Consider the following 13,789-nt stretch of genomic DNA (forward strand, 5'->3'; position numbering starts at 1 on the left):
TCAGCGAAGACAAAACAGCCAGGTCGCTGGACTTGCCGCAGCTGTGTCAGCGCAGAGCAGGCATAGTTTGCTCCCACTCCCCCCTTTTGTGTTTAGATGTTGCACCGTCACGTGATGTGTGTTAGACGCTTTGGGGGTTGTTCAGTTGTTTAGATTATTTATATTTCCACCAGTTGTTGTTTTTGTTGTTGAGAATTTTAATTGTAATTTTTGTATTATAGTTTCTCAACAGTACTTGTTTGTTTTAATTTGTTTACTGGTTTGCAATCACTTTTTAATTAAAGATTTTTCTAAAAAAAAAAAAAAGTGATAATATTCATTTTCTATTAGCATTTTCTATTTAATTATAAACTTTGTCCTAATTATGTCCTGGGTTTTAACTATTTTATAATAAAAAAGGATCATCGCAAAAAAAACACTTGAAGTCAAGAAAATTAATTGAGATTTAGCAATTCAATTACGTATCCACCTTATTTATTGAAAAGTATTGGTATCGGTATCAACGATACTGGCCCGTATTTCCTTGGTATGGGATCGATACCAAAATATGCAGTATCACACACCACTAACAGTTAGTGGTTTTATTCCTTCGTTAGTCTGCCTGCCTATCAATCCCGCTTATCAACTCTTGCACTCTTGCAACTGAAATCAGTTGATTTCAGTTCATGTGTCGTCGGAGGAAAATAGTGGCACAGCTCCAGTGTGGACATGGACATTACTTTTATTTTTTTTGCACTAAAGTACGAGAGCGCAGTGGTAAAGTGGAGACTGCTGCAGGACAGAAACAACTACATTATACTTTGAACACAACTTCGGCTCTTCACAAGCATCTGCACAGACAACATCTAAAACTAAGTGGGGTTATGTTAAAGCTGAGTAAAATGCTGACCACAGCCCAGCACAGTGATAAAGTGAGTCGTCATTTGTGGCAAAGCCAGCCGCTGCTGAACTTCAACAGGTACCAAACTGTTTCTAAAGTAGAATCACTGCGGTGGTCGCTTTAAAGTCTCTTTGTGCTGTGTGGATGTGATATCCACATTAATTATACATTTGGATCAAGTTAGGCATGATTTCCATGCCTTTATTGGAAGAAACTAGTTATCTTGCTTTCTATCTTACAGTTCTACCTTGTTTCTGATAGTTCAGTTTCTAATTTAAATATAAAGTCTGGTAATATTATTTGCATAGTGCTAAACTAACACTGGATGAACTGATTGTAGAAGCCCATACTCCTAACTGCTATAGATTCAAATTGCTGTTCAAAAACTATTTTAATGAAACCAGTGAACCATATGTCTTTGTAGGTTCTTAGTCATCTAGGTCATGGTATTCTAAGGAGCTTGGAAAGAAAGTGACTGGACCTCTTGAAGACGTTTCACCTCACACCTGAGAAGCTCCTTCAGTTCTAAAAGCAAATGGTGGTATTTAAACCCTAGTTAAGAGGGTTGTAGTAGTCACCAATAATCATGTGACTCATCACATGAGCCAATCAATGATGGACTTCAGATTGTTTGAAATGGTCTTTGTAACCTTTCCCAGATTGATGGGAAAGCAAAAAGTGCTTCTCAGAGATCTTTGCCATTTGTCCACAGAGTGTGAACAAATCAGGTACAAAAATAAAGAATCATTAATGTGTGCACACATAAAGCTAGTAAATGAGGCCCAGTGATATGAGGCTCTTACAGTGAAACGGTAAATACTAGTACACTTAGTCATGTTATTTTATAATATAGGTTACATTCTCAATACATAGTTAACTGCAGCCATGTAAATGCATATAATACATCAATGTACTTTATTTATACATTTGTATTTTGACAATAACACATACTCTTGTCCCTCAGGCTCTCTGCCTTATTATTTACAAATAATAGGCATGACTTTAAAATGCCAAGTCTTAGACTTTCATTTGTGAACTCAGTAATATAATATATACTTAGTCCAATTAGAAAGTACATGACAGTCCTAAAGGACAGAGCCCGGAGAACACAAAAATGTGGAAGTGCCCAAACAGTTACTCTCTAGGGCATAACATGTAGCAGAAAAGCTGATCCAGCTATGCTAAACAAATGTTTTTCCTTTAATATCGAACTTCCTTGTCTTGAAAGACTTTAAACACTGATGAAATACCTGGGTACCCTGGATGTATTAATACTCGCATGGTAGCCCCTCTGCAAATGATTCAGTTTTGAACGTGTCCCTGGTATTATTTTTAAATTATTATTAATATTCTAGCAATAGTATCGGATGGATCCTTCATATACAGCTCGTGCCACAATGACATGTAGTACACATCAGCAAAACAAAACAACATTCAACAGGCAAGTCTAGGACACACATCAAGAGATGAAGTGAGGTGGCAGATTGGAAATTATGTAGAAAATGTGCAATCAGATAAATATTTAGACAATAAGAGTTCCCCGAGACTTACAGAAAGTATAAAATCTCTATGAAAATAGAAAAAGCATTATGATTAAAATATATATCTCAATATTTATCTTCCTTCCTAGCTCTATGTAAGACGAAACATAAAAAAAACAAAAACACAACACAATTTCCTGGAAGTTAAGAGAGCTGCCAGGTCAATCTTGCACAATATATAGAAAGTCTCTAGCCCTTGAGGTCAGCTAGCTGATAGCTATCACGAAAAGGGAGGGCTGGTGAAAAAACTAAACTAAAACAATAAAATGTAGTTATGAAAACCATCATGTTCACATTGCACAGAATTTTAAGCAACTGAAAGAAGTCAGTCAACTTTGGATTTATTGTGAAAGTTAGGGTTATCGCTTGTTAAAGTTGACAATTAAGCTTCATAGATCACATCAGCTCGGTCCCTGACGTTTCACTCAGGTTGATCTACATCTCAACTGCATTACAACATGTTTTATTAATCACCAGGTAAATGTACTGATTATAAATGAAGTATAATCCCATATCAAGTATAACTGGTACTTTAGTCATGGTTTCTACATTACGCTACACTCACCCCTTGAGGCCTCTCAATTAGTGTTCACCATAAAACTGTTGCTATTGACAGACAACAGATTTGTCTTTCCCAATTGCAGCCTGCTTTTTAACATTAAATGTGTCGAAGAAGAAGTGAACAGGAAGTGGCAACAGAGAGATTTGGCACCTGATAGTCAGTATGCAACATTTCTTGACAAATGACTCGTATGTATTACTTTCTACCACAGCAAACTGACACTATCTTAAGTTAAATTAAAACACAACTGCTTCTCTTTTTTGTTAAAAAGAAAAAGTGCATGCACCACAAAAGAACATAGGGAGAATCCAGGCTAGTGTCAAAACTCGTCATGTAGCTTCACCTCTGTCTTTGTCCTGACATGTCCTCTAATGACCACGAGGAGCAGTGAAGTAGCCCTGTAGTGCACAGACAAGTTTCTGAGTGCATCAGTCTCAGCTGGTTATTCACACTACACTTACCATAACACCACCCTGCCTAACTAAGCCTGTAGTGTCTCAGCACCTTCAGTAGGGCTTGCTGTCATTCTTTGAGCGCTTCAGCTGCACCTTCAGCCTTTTCATACCAATCTGGAAACCATTCATTGCCTGGATGGCTGCCTGTGATGACACTGGGTTGTCGTAGCTCACAAAGCCTAGAGAAAAAAGAAACACTAAGAGCAGCTCAAGGCAGCTTGCAGTAGGTATTTTTAATGTGCCAAAGAAACCAATTATTGCAAATAAAAAATCTAGGCACCCCTTACCCAAATCTTCCCAACATTACCAAAATAGAAAAATGCTTATATATTAAATAACTTACATGAACTCACCAAAACATTTGCTGAGATTAGTCTGTTTGTCAATGAAGACTTTTGCAGAGATTACATTTCCAAAGGGCATAAACATCTGGAGCAGATCCTGATCTCCAAACTCCTGGGGCAGGTGGTAAATGAACAAATTCGCGCCTTCTGGACCTGCCAAACAAAGAACATTATACAAGTATAAAACACAGTAATAGTCTAACAGGATTATCATTATTTATTAATTCACGTAGCTTTTAAAAATAGAGTCACATTTTTTGTATTCATGCATAGAAAAAAAAAAATCTGATTGACAGACTGTAACAAACTGTTTAATCCAGTCATGCAAAGCCCGGTTAACTGAGCGCACAGATTCTTAAAAGTGTTCATCAACCACATTAATAATATGGTTTAGAGCTGCTTTTTAACAGATTCTTGTGTTTTACAAAACATATATGCACTGCCTCTAAAAACACAAACACTGGCTGCACATCTCCAGAGACAAGCTCACAGCCAACCTGATTTTGTTTATTTTGTGTTATTTGACAGTGTCCATAACACAGAAAAATGATATCAAAACTTTTCTGCAGCCCAGCAACTTCCTAATAAACTGGTAAACATTAACACTGACGAACTGCAATATTTAGTGTCATTCCAGTCCATGTCACAAAAAACCCCCTAAAAAACAACAAAAAAAACCCAACAACAACAACAACAAAAAAACAAAAAAAAACAGGCAACGTAGAAAATTATCTGTAAACTAGAAAGTGCATTTTCTGAAGAAACTGCAGTGTGAATGCTTGAATCTGAATGTATGCGCTGAAATGAATTAATTGCTGAATTTTAAGTTAAAAATGTTGAATGAGATGAAAAATAGAGAAATTTGGACCTGAAAACAAAAAAGCTGAACTGCTAAAAGCTGACATCCACAGAGAAGAAGTTGGAAAAGAGCTGAAAATGTTTTAAATGTAAATTAGAAAAACCTAAAAAAATGAGACAAGACTATTTAGAGTCAGAAAAACTCTGAATGAATATTGAAAGTTCATAATCTTTGAATCACTGAATGACTAAAATGTGATCCCTCCACTTGAATCCACACAGTTTTAAAATTTTAAATGTCTGAGCTTTGAAAGACATGGTGTTGGAAAGAGAAGAACCATGGTGACATTTTGAGGGTAAAATGATGGCTGTAGAGCAGGGGTGCCCAATCCCAGTCCTCGAGAGCTACTGCCCTGCAGCTTTTAGATGCGTCCTTGTTCCAGCACACCTGAATCAAATGAATGGCTCGTTATCAGGCCTTTGCCAGACTTGATGGCATGCCGAATTGGTAATCCAACTATTTGATTCAGCTGTGTTGGAGTAGGGATGCATCTAAAAGCTGCAGGACAGTAGCTCTCGAGGACTGGGATTGGGCACCCCTGCTGTAGAGCAAACACTGTGGACACAGCAGCAGTTGAAAGAGAAGTGTTTAAGATGAATTTTGGCACAGTGAGAGAGAGCTCGTTAGGCAGGCAGGTGGGAGCCTGGTTGCTATAGTGACTGCACCCAATGGCTCCATACACACGCACACAGACATGCACCTCACTTTTGCTGCTTAAAATGAACAGAAAAGTCAGCCCCAAACAAATCGCTCCCAAATGAAAAATACAAGTCGTATTGACAAAATTCTTTCACCGTCAGCGACAGCAATGTCTAGTCTACTGAATTCTCAGTTTTCATGCCTGTGGAGTTTATTATATGGACGTGGTGACAGTGTAAAGACAGCCTGTTCTTCTGATTTTAAAACAAACCTTCTGAGCCATTTTACCATTAGAGTCTATGGAAGAGTTGGAGGGAGGAGGCTGTGCATTGGTGACATTTATGACAGAACCATAACACCTACTACAATAGTAAACACATTGGATGAAAGAGGACAGCGATGGCTACGTTTTGAGGGTAAAATCATACCTGTAGAGCGAACGCCGCGGACACAGCAGCAGTTTTAAAAAAGATTTTAAGATTAATTTTTTTGCTCCTCTCACTCTAGCAGTTGAGCTGTCTCACTCTAGCCCCAACATTCCGTCCCATACACACCCATTATAAACTCTGAAACGGCTGAAAAAACATCATGAAACTTAAACTGGAACTGAAGAAAAAGTATAATAGATATTGAAAAGACGAATACAAGTTGAATAGTTGAATGTCTTGTCTTTGTTTTAAAGTTTGAATGGTGGCTCTACGTCAATGTATGTGGAAGTAGTAGGAGTTTAAAAATGAGTAAGTTGAATGATGATTTGAAGGGTCTCCCCATTGAAATACATGGGAAATTTTTGTTGAAAAAAGTTGAATAAAATTAAAAATATAAATGTTAAAAATGAGAAAAATAGAAGCAGTCATGTCCAAAAGAAGAGGAATCTAACGGTGTTTGAATGGTTTTTCTAAGTTGAACGGTTTTGAAGTAGTAGGACTACAAAAAACGTACGGAACATATAATAATAAGTAGAAAGTGCATTTTCTGAAGAAACTGCAGTGTGAATGCTTGAATCTGAATGTATGCACTGAAATGAATTAATTGCTGAATTTTGAGTTAAAAATTTTGAATGAGATGAAAAATACAGAAATCTTCGCCTGAAAACAAAAGTGCTGAACTGCTAAAAGCTGACATCCACACAGAAGTTGGAAAATAGTTGAAAATGTTTTAAATGTAAATTAGAAAAACCTAAGAAATGAAAAAAAAAATTAGAGTCAGAAAACATCTGAATTAATATTAAAAGTTCATATTCTTTGAATCACTGAATGACTAAAATGTGATCCCTCCACTTGGATTCATACAGTTTAGAAAGTTTACATCTCTGACCTTTGAAAGACACACTGTTGGAAAGAGAACAACGATGGCGATGTTTTGAGGGTAAAATGATGGCTGTAGAGCAAACACTGTGGACACAGCAGCAGTTGAAAGAGAAGTGTTTAAGATGAATCTTGGCAGAGTGAGAGAGAGAGCTCGTTAAGCAGGCAGGTGGGAGCCTGGTTGCTATAGTGACTGCACCCAATGGCTCCATACACACGCACACAGACATGCACCTCACTTTTGCTGCTTAAAATGAACAGAAAAGTCAGCCCGAAACAAATCGTTCCCAAATGAAAAGTACAGGTCGTATTGACAAAATTCTTTCACCGTGAGCGACAGCAATGTCCAGTCTACCAAATTCTCAGTTTTCATGCCTGTGGAGTTTATTATATGGACGTGGTGACAGTGTAAAGGCAGCCTGCTCTTCTGATTTTCAAAGGAACTTTCTGAGCCATTTTAACATTGGAGTCTATGGAGGAGTTGGAGGGTGGAGGCTGCGCATTGGTGACATTTATGACAGAACCATAACACCTAGTACAATAATAAACAGATTGGATGAAAGAGGACAGCGATGGCTATGTTTTGAGGGTAAAATCATACCTGTAGAGCAAACGCTGCGGACACAACAGCAGTTTTCAGAAAAGATTTTAAGATTAATTCCCCCTCTCCTCTCACTCTAGCAGTTGAGCTGTCTCACTCTAGCCCAGGGGTCTGCAACCTTTTACACCCAAAGAGCCATTTGGACCCGGTTTCCACGCAAAAGAAAACACTGGGAGCCGCAAATACTTTTTGACATCTAAAATGAAGATAACACTGTATATATTGTTTTTTACCTTTGTGTGAACAACTAAGGTGTGCTGCTTATGAAATCCATGAAGTGCTACAGAGAAAATTACATTTTATTTATGTAATCAACACATTTTGAACTCTTAAAGAAATATAACAAAAGCAAAGACACCCAGCTGAACTAAACGATCCATGTAGCAAACAAAACTGTTGTGAGCCGCCTCCCTTATATCTCCTTTGGGCTTTTGGAGCCTTGACCTGACTTTTAAAAAATAATTGGTAAAAAGCTCTATGCTGCTGAAAAATTGAAAATAGATATTTGCAAAATTCTGCCTAAATATGTATTTTACCTGGTTAATGTGTGCGGCGGGGGCGTGGTCTGCAGCGCCGCTGCAGGGGAGGCGGACGCACCTGAGCGGCACCCGCAATCACGCCTCGCCGCCTTAAAGTCTGTGCTCTCTCTGCTGTTGTTGTTGGTGGTGTGTGTCGGGCTGTGAGCTGCGGTTACAGCCGGCTGTATCGCGCACAGCAACCGTGTGTGAAAAGTGGTCAATAAAGAGATGCTGAAAAGCGCTGTTTCGCGGCAAACATCGCCGGGTCTGCCGTGATGTGTTTACAATGAGACTTCTGCTCCTGAACCTCTGCGCACAGTGTCTGCTAATCGGTGCTGTGCGAAGTCAGTTTACGCAGGACTGTAAGCTGTCATCTGTCGTCTGTGAGGCGTGAGCAGTGTTTGTCTCTAACATAGTTCACGGTGGAGCTGCTGACATAATGTGGATCCGAAGATCCATAATTGGCCTACCTGGGGTTGAAAGTCTCGATAAATGCACGGTGTTTCAAGGGAATACCGGCTTCCATGAGTGTGACGCTTATATTGAGCGAGGAAAAATAATAGAATATAATTTTATATTTATATTTCAATATCACAATAATCTTCCAATTTAGAACTACAAGTTTAAAAGAACTAACATAAATAAAATACACTTCAGCGAAATACTTCTAATTTATTTTCCCAAACCACGCGGAGCCGCAGTATAAGGACTAAAGAGCCGCATGCGGCTCCGGAGCCGCGGGTTGCCGACCCCTGCTCTAGCCCCAACATTCCGTCCCATACACACCCATTATAAACTCTGAAATGGCTGAAAAAAAGGATGAAACTTAAACTGGAACTGAAGAAAAAGTATAATAGATATTGAAAAGATAAATACAAGTTGAATAGTTGAATGTCTTGTCTTTGTTTTAAAGTTTGAATGGTGGCTCTATGTCAACGTATGTGGAAGTAGTAAGAGTTTAAAAATGAGTAAGTTGAATGAGGATTTGAAGGGTCTCCCCATTGAAATACATGGGAAATTTTTGTTGAAAAAAGTTGAATAAAATTAAAAATATAAATGTTAAAAATGAGAAAAATAGAAGCAGTCATGTCCTAAAGAAGAGGAATCTAATGGTGTTTGAATGGTTTTTCTAAGTTGAACGGTTTTGAAGGAGTAGGACTTCAAAAAACGTACGGAAGATGATATAAAAATAATAATAAAGATTACAACAACAATACTGTGAATGCTTTTACAAGCATTCACACTAATAAGAACAAATACACTGTGAATTCAGCTGCATTATAACAAATGAAAACCTCACATAAAGCAGAAAAAGGACTGAAACAGGTTTAAGCAGTCCATATCCACTACCGGTCAAAAGTTTTGGAGCACCCCAATTTTTCCAGCTATTTATTGCAGTTCAAGTCATTCAAGTTCAGTGAATAGCTTGAAATGGTGCAAAACTGAAAGATAACTGAAAAGTAATGTACATTTCAGAATTGTACAAAAAGGCCTTTTTTTAGGGAACACAAAATGGGATAACAATTTGAAGCTGTTCTGCAGCAATGGAGGTTGATCAAGCCTTGAAACCTGGTGCTGCTAATTCCTACAGGTGTTCCAACTTTTCTGGATTACTTACAACCCCCTCTGTCTGCATAAAAGCAGTGTTGGAACAAACTGTGGTACGATACCCTCGTGAGCATCAGTTGAACAACCAGTGATGGGAATAACGGCCTTACAAGTAATGGCGTTACTTTTTTCAGTAACGAGTAATCTAACGAATTACTATTCCTATCGTTACAACGCCGTTACCGTTACTAACAAGAAAATGCGGTGCGGTCGCGTTACTATTTTTCAACAAACAAACGGTTGATGCTGTCTTCAGCTTACCGCATCTTATATCAGTTGCACGGAAGTAGCTGTCTACGTAAGTAATCTGGGCGCTACAGATTTAAGCAGCTGTGCGCACTCCCGCGGACGGCAATCACTTTCTGGCAGACGATCATTTTTTGGCACAACACCTGGAGCTAAGGGGGCATAACGATTGCATGAGTGCTGCTGTTTGACTGAGGAAGAATAAAGTTGTCATGGTAAGCGAATCACATGACCACTTCAAGATGACAAAGCAACAAGGTGATATATACCAGTTTTTAAATTGTGTTGATAGGCCACGTAAAACCAGAGTCATGATAAACAATATATATGCTGTGTTTTTTCCTGAATACTTTTGTCACGTTTACTGTCTAAGGACAGTGCTAGCAAGCACTCTCTGGTTATGACCAAAACATAAAAAAACAAAACAAAAAAACCCAGCCCGTTCGTGTTGGTGAAAAAATGCACCATGTCGACCAATCAAAAAATGATATGGCAGCATGACATTTGGTTGTTTAGGAAGAGGGGGAAGTTTAAGGAGTGATGGCGAGAGAGAGAGAGAGAGAGGGAGAAAGAAAGAAAGAGCAGAAAAAGAGAGAGAGCGAGTTTTGAGATGTGAGGGATTTGTGACGTTTAGCGTGTTTGGAGTGTGTAGTTAATGTGTTGTCTTCTCTAGTGTGTGGTGTTGTGGATAGTTTTGTGTTGTGTGTCAGAACAATGAGGCGTCTTCAGGTAAAAAAAACAGGAGAGGGATACACCTGCTGCTTTCAGGCCTGCAGGTATCAGGCTGTGATGTTCTCCTTTACAGGGAGTGCAGAATTATTAGGCAAGTTGTATTTTTGAGGAATAATTTTATTATTGAACAACAACCATGTTCTCAATGAACCCGAAAAACTCATTAATATCAAAGCTGAATGTTTTTGGAAGTAGTTTTTAGTTTGTTTTTAGTTTTAGCTATTTTAGGGGATATCTGTGTGCAGGTGACTATTACTGTGCATAATTATTAGGCAACTTAACAAAAAACAAATATATACCCATTTCAATTATTTATTTTTACCAGTGAAACCAATATAACGTCTCCACATTCACAAATATACATTTCTGACATTCAAAAACAAAAACAAAAACAAATCACCAATATAGCCACCTTTCTTTGCAAGGACACTCAAAAGCCTGCCATCCATGGATTCTGTCAGTGTTTTGATCTGTTCACCATCAACATTGCGTGCAGCAGCAACCACAGCCTCCCAGACACTGTTCAGAGAGGTGTACTGTTTTCCCTCCTTGTAAATCTCACATTTGATGATGGACCACAGGTTCTCAATGGGGATCAGATCAGGTGAACAAGGAGGCCATGTCATTAGTTTTTCTTCTTTTATACCCTTTCTTGCCAGCCACGCTGTGGAGTACTTGGACGCGCGTGATGGAGCATTGTCCTGCATGAAAATCATGTTTTTCTTGAAGGATGCAGACTTCTTCCTGTACCACTGCTTGAAGAAGGTGTATTCCAGAAACTGGCAGTAGGACTGGGAGTTGAGCTTGACTCCATCCTCAACCTGAAAAGGCCCCACAAGCTCATCTTTGATGATACCAGCCCAAACCAGTACTCCACCTCCACCTTGCTGGCGTCTGAGTCGGACTGGAGCTCTCTGCCCTTTACCAATCCAGCCACGGGCCCATCCATCTGGCCCATCAAGACTCACTCTCATTTCATCAGTCCATAAAACCTTAGAAAAATCAGTCTTGAGATATTTCTTGGCCCAGTCTTGACGTTTCAGCTTGTGTGTCTTGTTCAGTGGTGGTTGTCTTTCAGCCTTTCTTACCTTGGTCATGTCTCTGAGTATTGCACACCTTGTGCTTTTGGGCACTCCAGTGATGTTGCAGCTCTGAAATATGGCCAAACTGGTGGCAAGTGGCATCTTGGCAGCTGCACGCTTGACTTTTCTCAGTTCATGGGCAGTTATTTTGCGCCTTGGTTTTTCCACACGCTTCTTGCGACCCTGTTGACTATTTTGAATGAAACGCTTGATTGTTCGATGATCACGCTTCAGAAGCTTTGCAATTTTAAGACTGCTGCATCCCTCTGCAAGATATTTCACTATTTTTGACTTTTCTGAGCCTGTCAAGTCCTTCTTTTGACCCATTTTGCCAAAGGAAAGGAAGTTGCCTAATAATTATGCACACCTGATATAGGGTGTTGATGTCATTAGACCACACCCCTTCTCATTACAGAGATGCACATCACCTAATATGCTTAATTGGTAGTAGGCTTTCGAGCCTATACAGCTTGGAGTAAGACAACATGCATGAAGAGGATGATGTGGACAAAATACTCATTTGCCTAATAATTCTGCACTCCCTGTATAGTGGACAGAAATTTTTTTTTTTTGGAGTGGCACAAATAATTTGTGTGGCATCTTATTGAATGCAGAACACCTGATTGTTATACAAATAGTTTGAAATGGTTATTTTAAAAAAAGGGTAAAAGGTAAATGGCTGCAAATAACTTTGTTGTTTGCAAAACTTGTACATAGGATTTTAAAGTTGACAATTTATATTTGCATTTAAAGTTACAAAATATGATTCAGTAAACATGTTTGTGGTTGTTACAGTAAAAAATATAACTTTTTTTACTCTGATTTTATGTTTTTTGTCTGATTTTAGATCAATTGTGTTAATACAGTATGTCAAAATAAAAACATAACTGTAAATTCAGACACGTGAGGTTGTGCTGAAAAGGATGATACCAAACAAGGCAAAGTAGCTTTTAAAGGTGAAATGTAGAGGTAAAATCAAAAGTAGTTAAAAATGGCGAATTATACCCTGGACCCCAGAGGGTTAAACATTTTTTTTTTAAGCAATGCAATAGTTACTTTTGATTAGTTACTTTTAGAATATTGTAACTCAGTTACTAACTCAGTTACTTTTTTGAAGTAACTAGTAACTATAATTAATTACCTTTTCAAAGTAACCTTCCCAACACTGTGTACAACAGAAAGTAGTGTGTTGCTACAAAAAAAGGCAATTAAGAACACAAGAGAGACAGACCATTATAACACTTAAAATGTAGATCTTTCCTACAGAGAAATTTCAAAGAAAGTCAAAGTGTCAGTGAATACAATTTCCTTCACAATCAAAAGGAAGAAACTTTGACTGGAAGAGGTCTGGCAGACCGAAAGCCACAACTGAATCAGAGGACAAGTTTCTGAGAGTTAACAGCTTGCATGATAGGTGGCTCACAGGACAACAGCTTCAAGCACAGCTTAATAGTGGTCGTAGTAAGCAAGTCTCACTTTTAACTGTGAAGAGAAGACTTCGAGCTTGCAGCAAAAAAGCCATTGCTAAGAAGTCAGCATAAGACAAAGAGGCTTGCCTGGGCCTGAGAAGCAGTGTCAGATAATTGTTTTTCCAAGTAATTTCTATTATAAGTCCATGTTGATAATGTTGCTAACTGTTTGTAGGTACACAGAGGGACAATGGTGATGCATGGTGACATCTCTGCAGCTAGTTTACTTGTTTACAGTTACATCTTTAATTACTTCAAAAGGATAAAGGAATTAGATTTGTCAACAAATATTTTTAATTACATAATAGTATTAAAAACAAACAAGAAAAAGTGTTAAATTAAAACAAAAATCATCCATGAATCATCTGAGTTATGTTAAATTGTGAGAAAACTGAGGGTAGGTTTATGCATTTCATCAAAGGAATATAGGTATGACCTAATTGAAAAAACAGCCAACAACTCATGAGGTTTATTACTGACCAAGCAAAAGCTGAATAAAACTGAATTAAATAGAAAATACATAAAAAAATGCTAATACAGTAGTGCTGCATTCGGGTTTTTTAATAGTTACACACTGGACCTCTGTATAAACGTCTTTAATAAGTGTCCACTTCAGTCATTAGTCATTGCGTTAGATCTACTCCCAGCTAACAAAACTCACCTTCCTTTTGGCTGCCTGCAGCTGAAACATTCTGCTGGGATAGCATGGTCTGGTTGTAGAGGCTAGGGAGGGCGGCGGCAGCGTATTGCTGAATGCCAGAGTAGGCCTGGCTCAGTGACTCCATTGTATTTCCTGAGCCATTAGAAAGACTTCCAGAGCCAAGACTGCCATTAAGTGCTGCCATGCCTGCATCAGTTGCAAGAAGAAAAAAAAAGCTATAAAAGTTCACAGTGGTACCAACTTCAGTAGACTAAGAATCAGAAAGTAGGCCAAAAGGCTGTGTCA

At 38.4% G+C, this 13,789-nt stretch overlaps 1 protein-coding gene across 5 annotated transcripts in view; it reads right to left on the minus strand.

Moving 5' to 3' along the window:
• celf1 (cugbp, Elav-like family member 1) overlaps positions 1 to 13,789 on the minus strand; it is a 150,271-nt gene that overhangs the window by 4,314 nt on the left and 132,168 nt on the right. For 3 of the 5 annotated variants that reach the window (XM_039607851.1, XM_039607850.1, XM_039607852.1), the window contains 3 exons: positions 13,505 to 13,690; positions 3,792 to 3,935; positions 321 to 3,617 (listed from right to left, as the gene is read on the minus strand). In XM_039607851.1, coding sequence (XP_039463785.1) covers positions 3,490 to 3,617; positions 3,792 to 3,935; positions 13,505 to 13,690 — 458 coding nt within the window. In that variant the 3' untranslated portion in view covers positions 321 to 3,489. Of the gene's footprint in view, positions 1 to 320; positions 3,618 to 3,791; positions 3,936 to 13,504; positions 13,691 to 13,789 lie in introns of those variants that run through there. The other 2 variants (XM_039607849.1, XM_039607848.1) reach the window with 2 other exon arrangements.

The sequence above is a fragment of the Oreochromis aureus genome, unplaced genomic scaffold, assembly GCF_013358895.1.
Source record: "Oreochromis aureus strain Israel breed Guangdong unplaced genomic scaffold, ZZ_aureus HiC_scaffold_60, whole genome shotgun sequence".
NCBI lineage: Eukaryota > Metazoa > Chordata > Actinopteri > Cichliformes > Cichlidae > Oreochromis > Oreochromis aureus.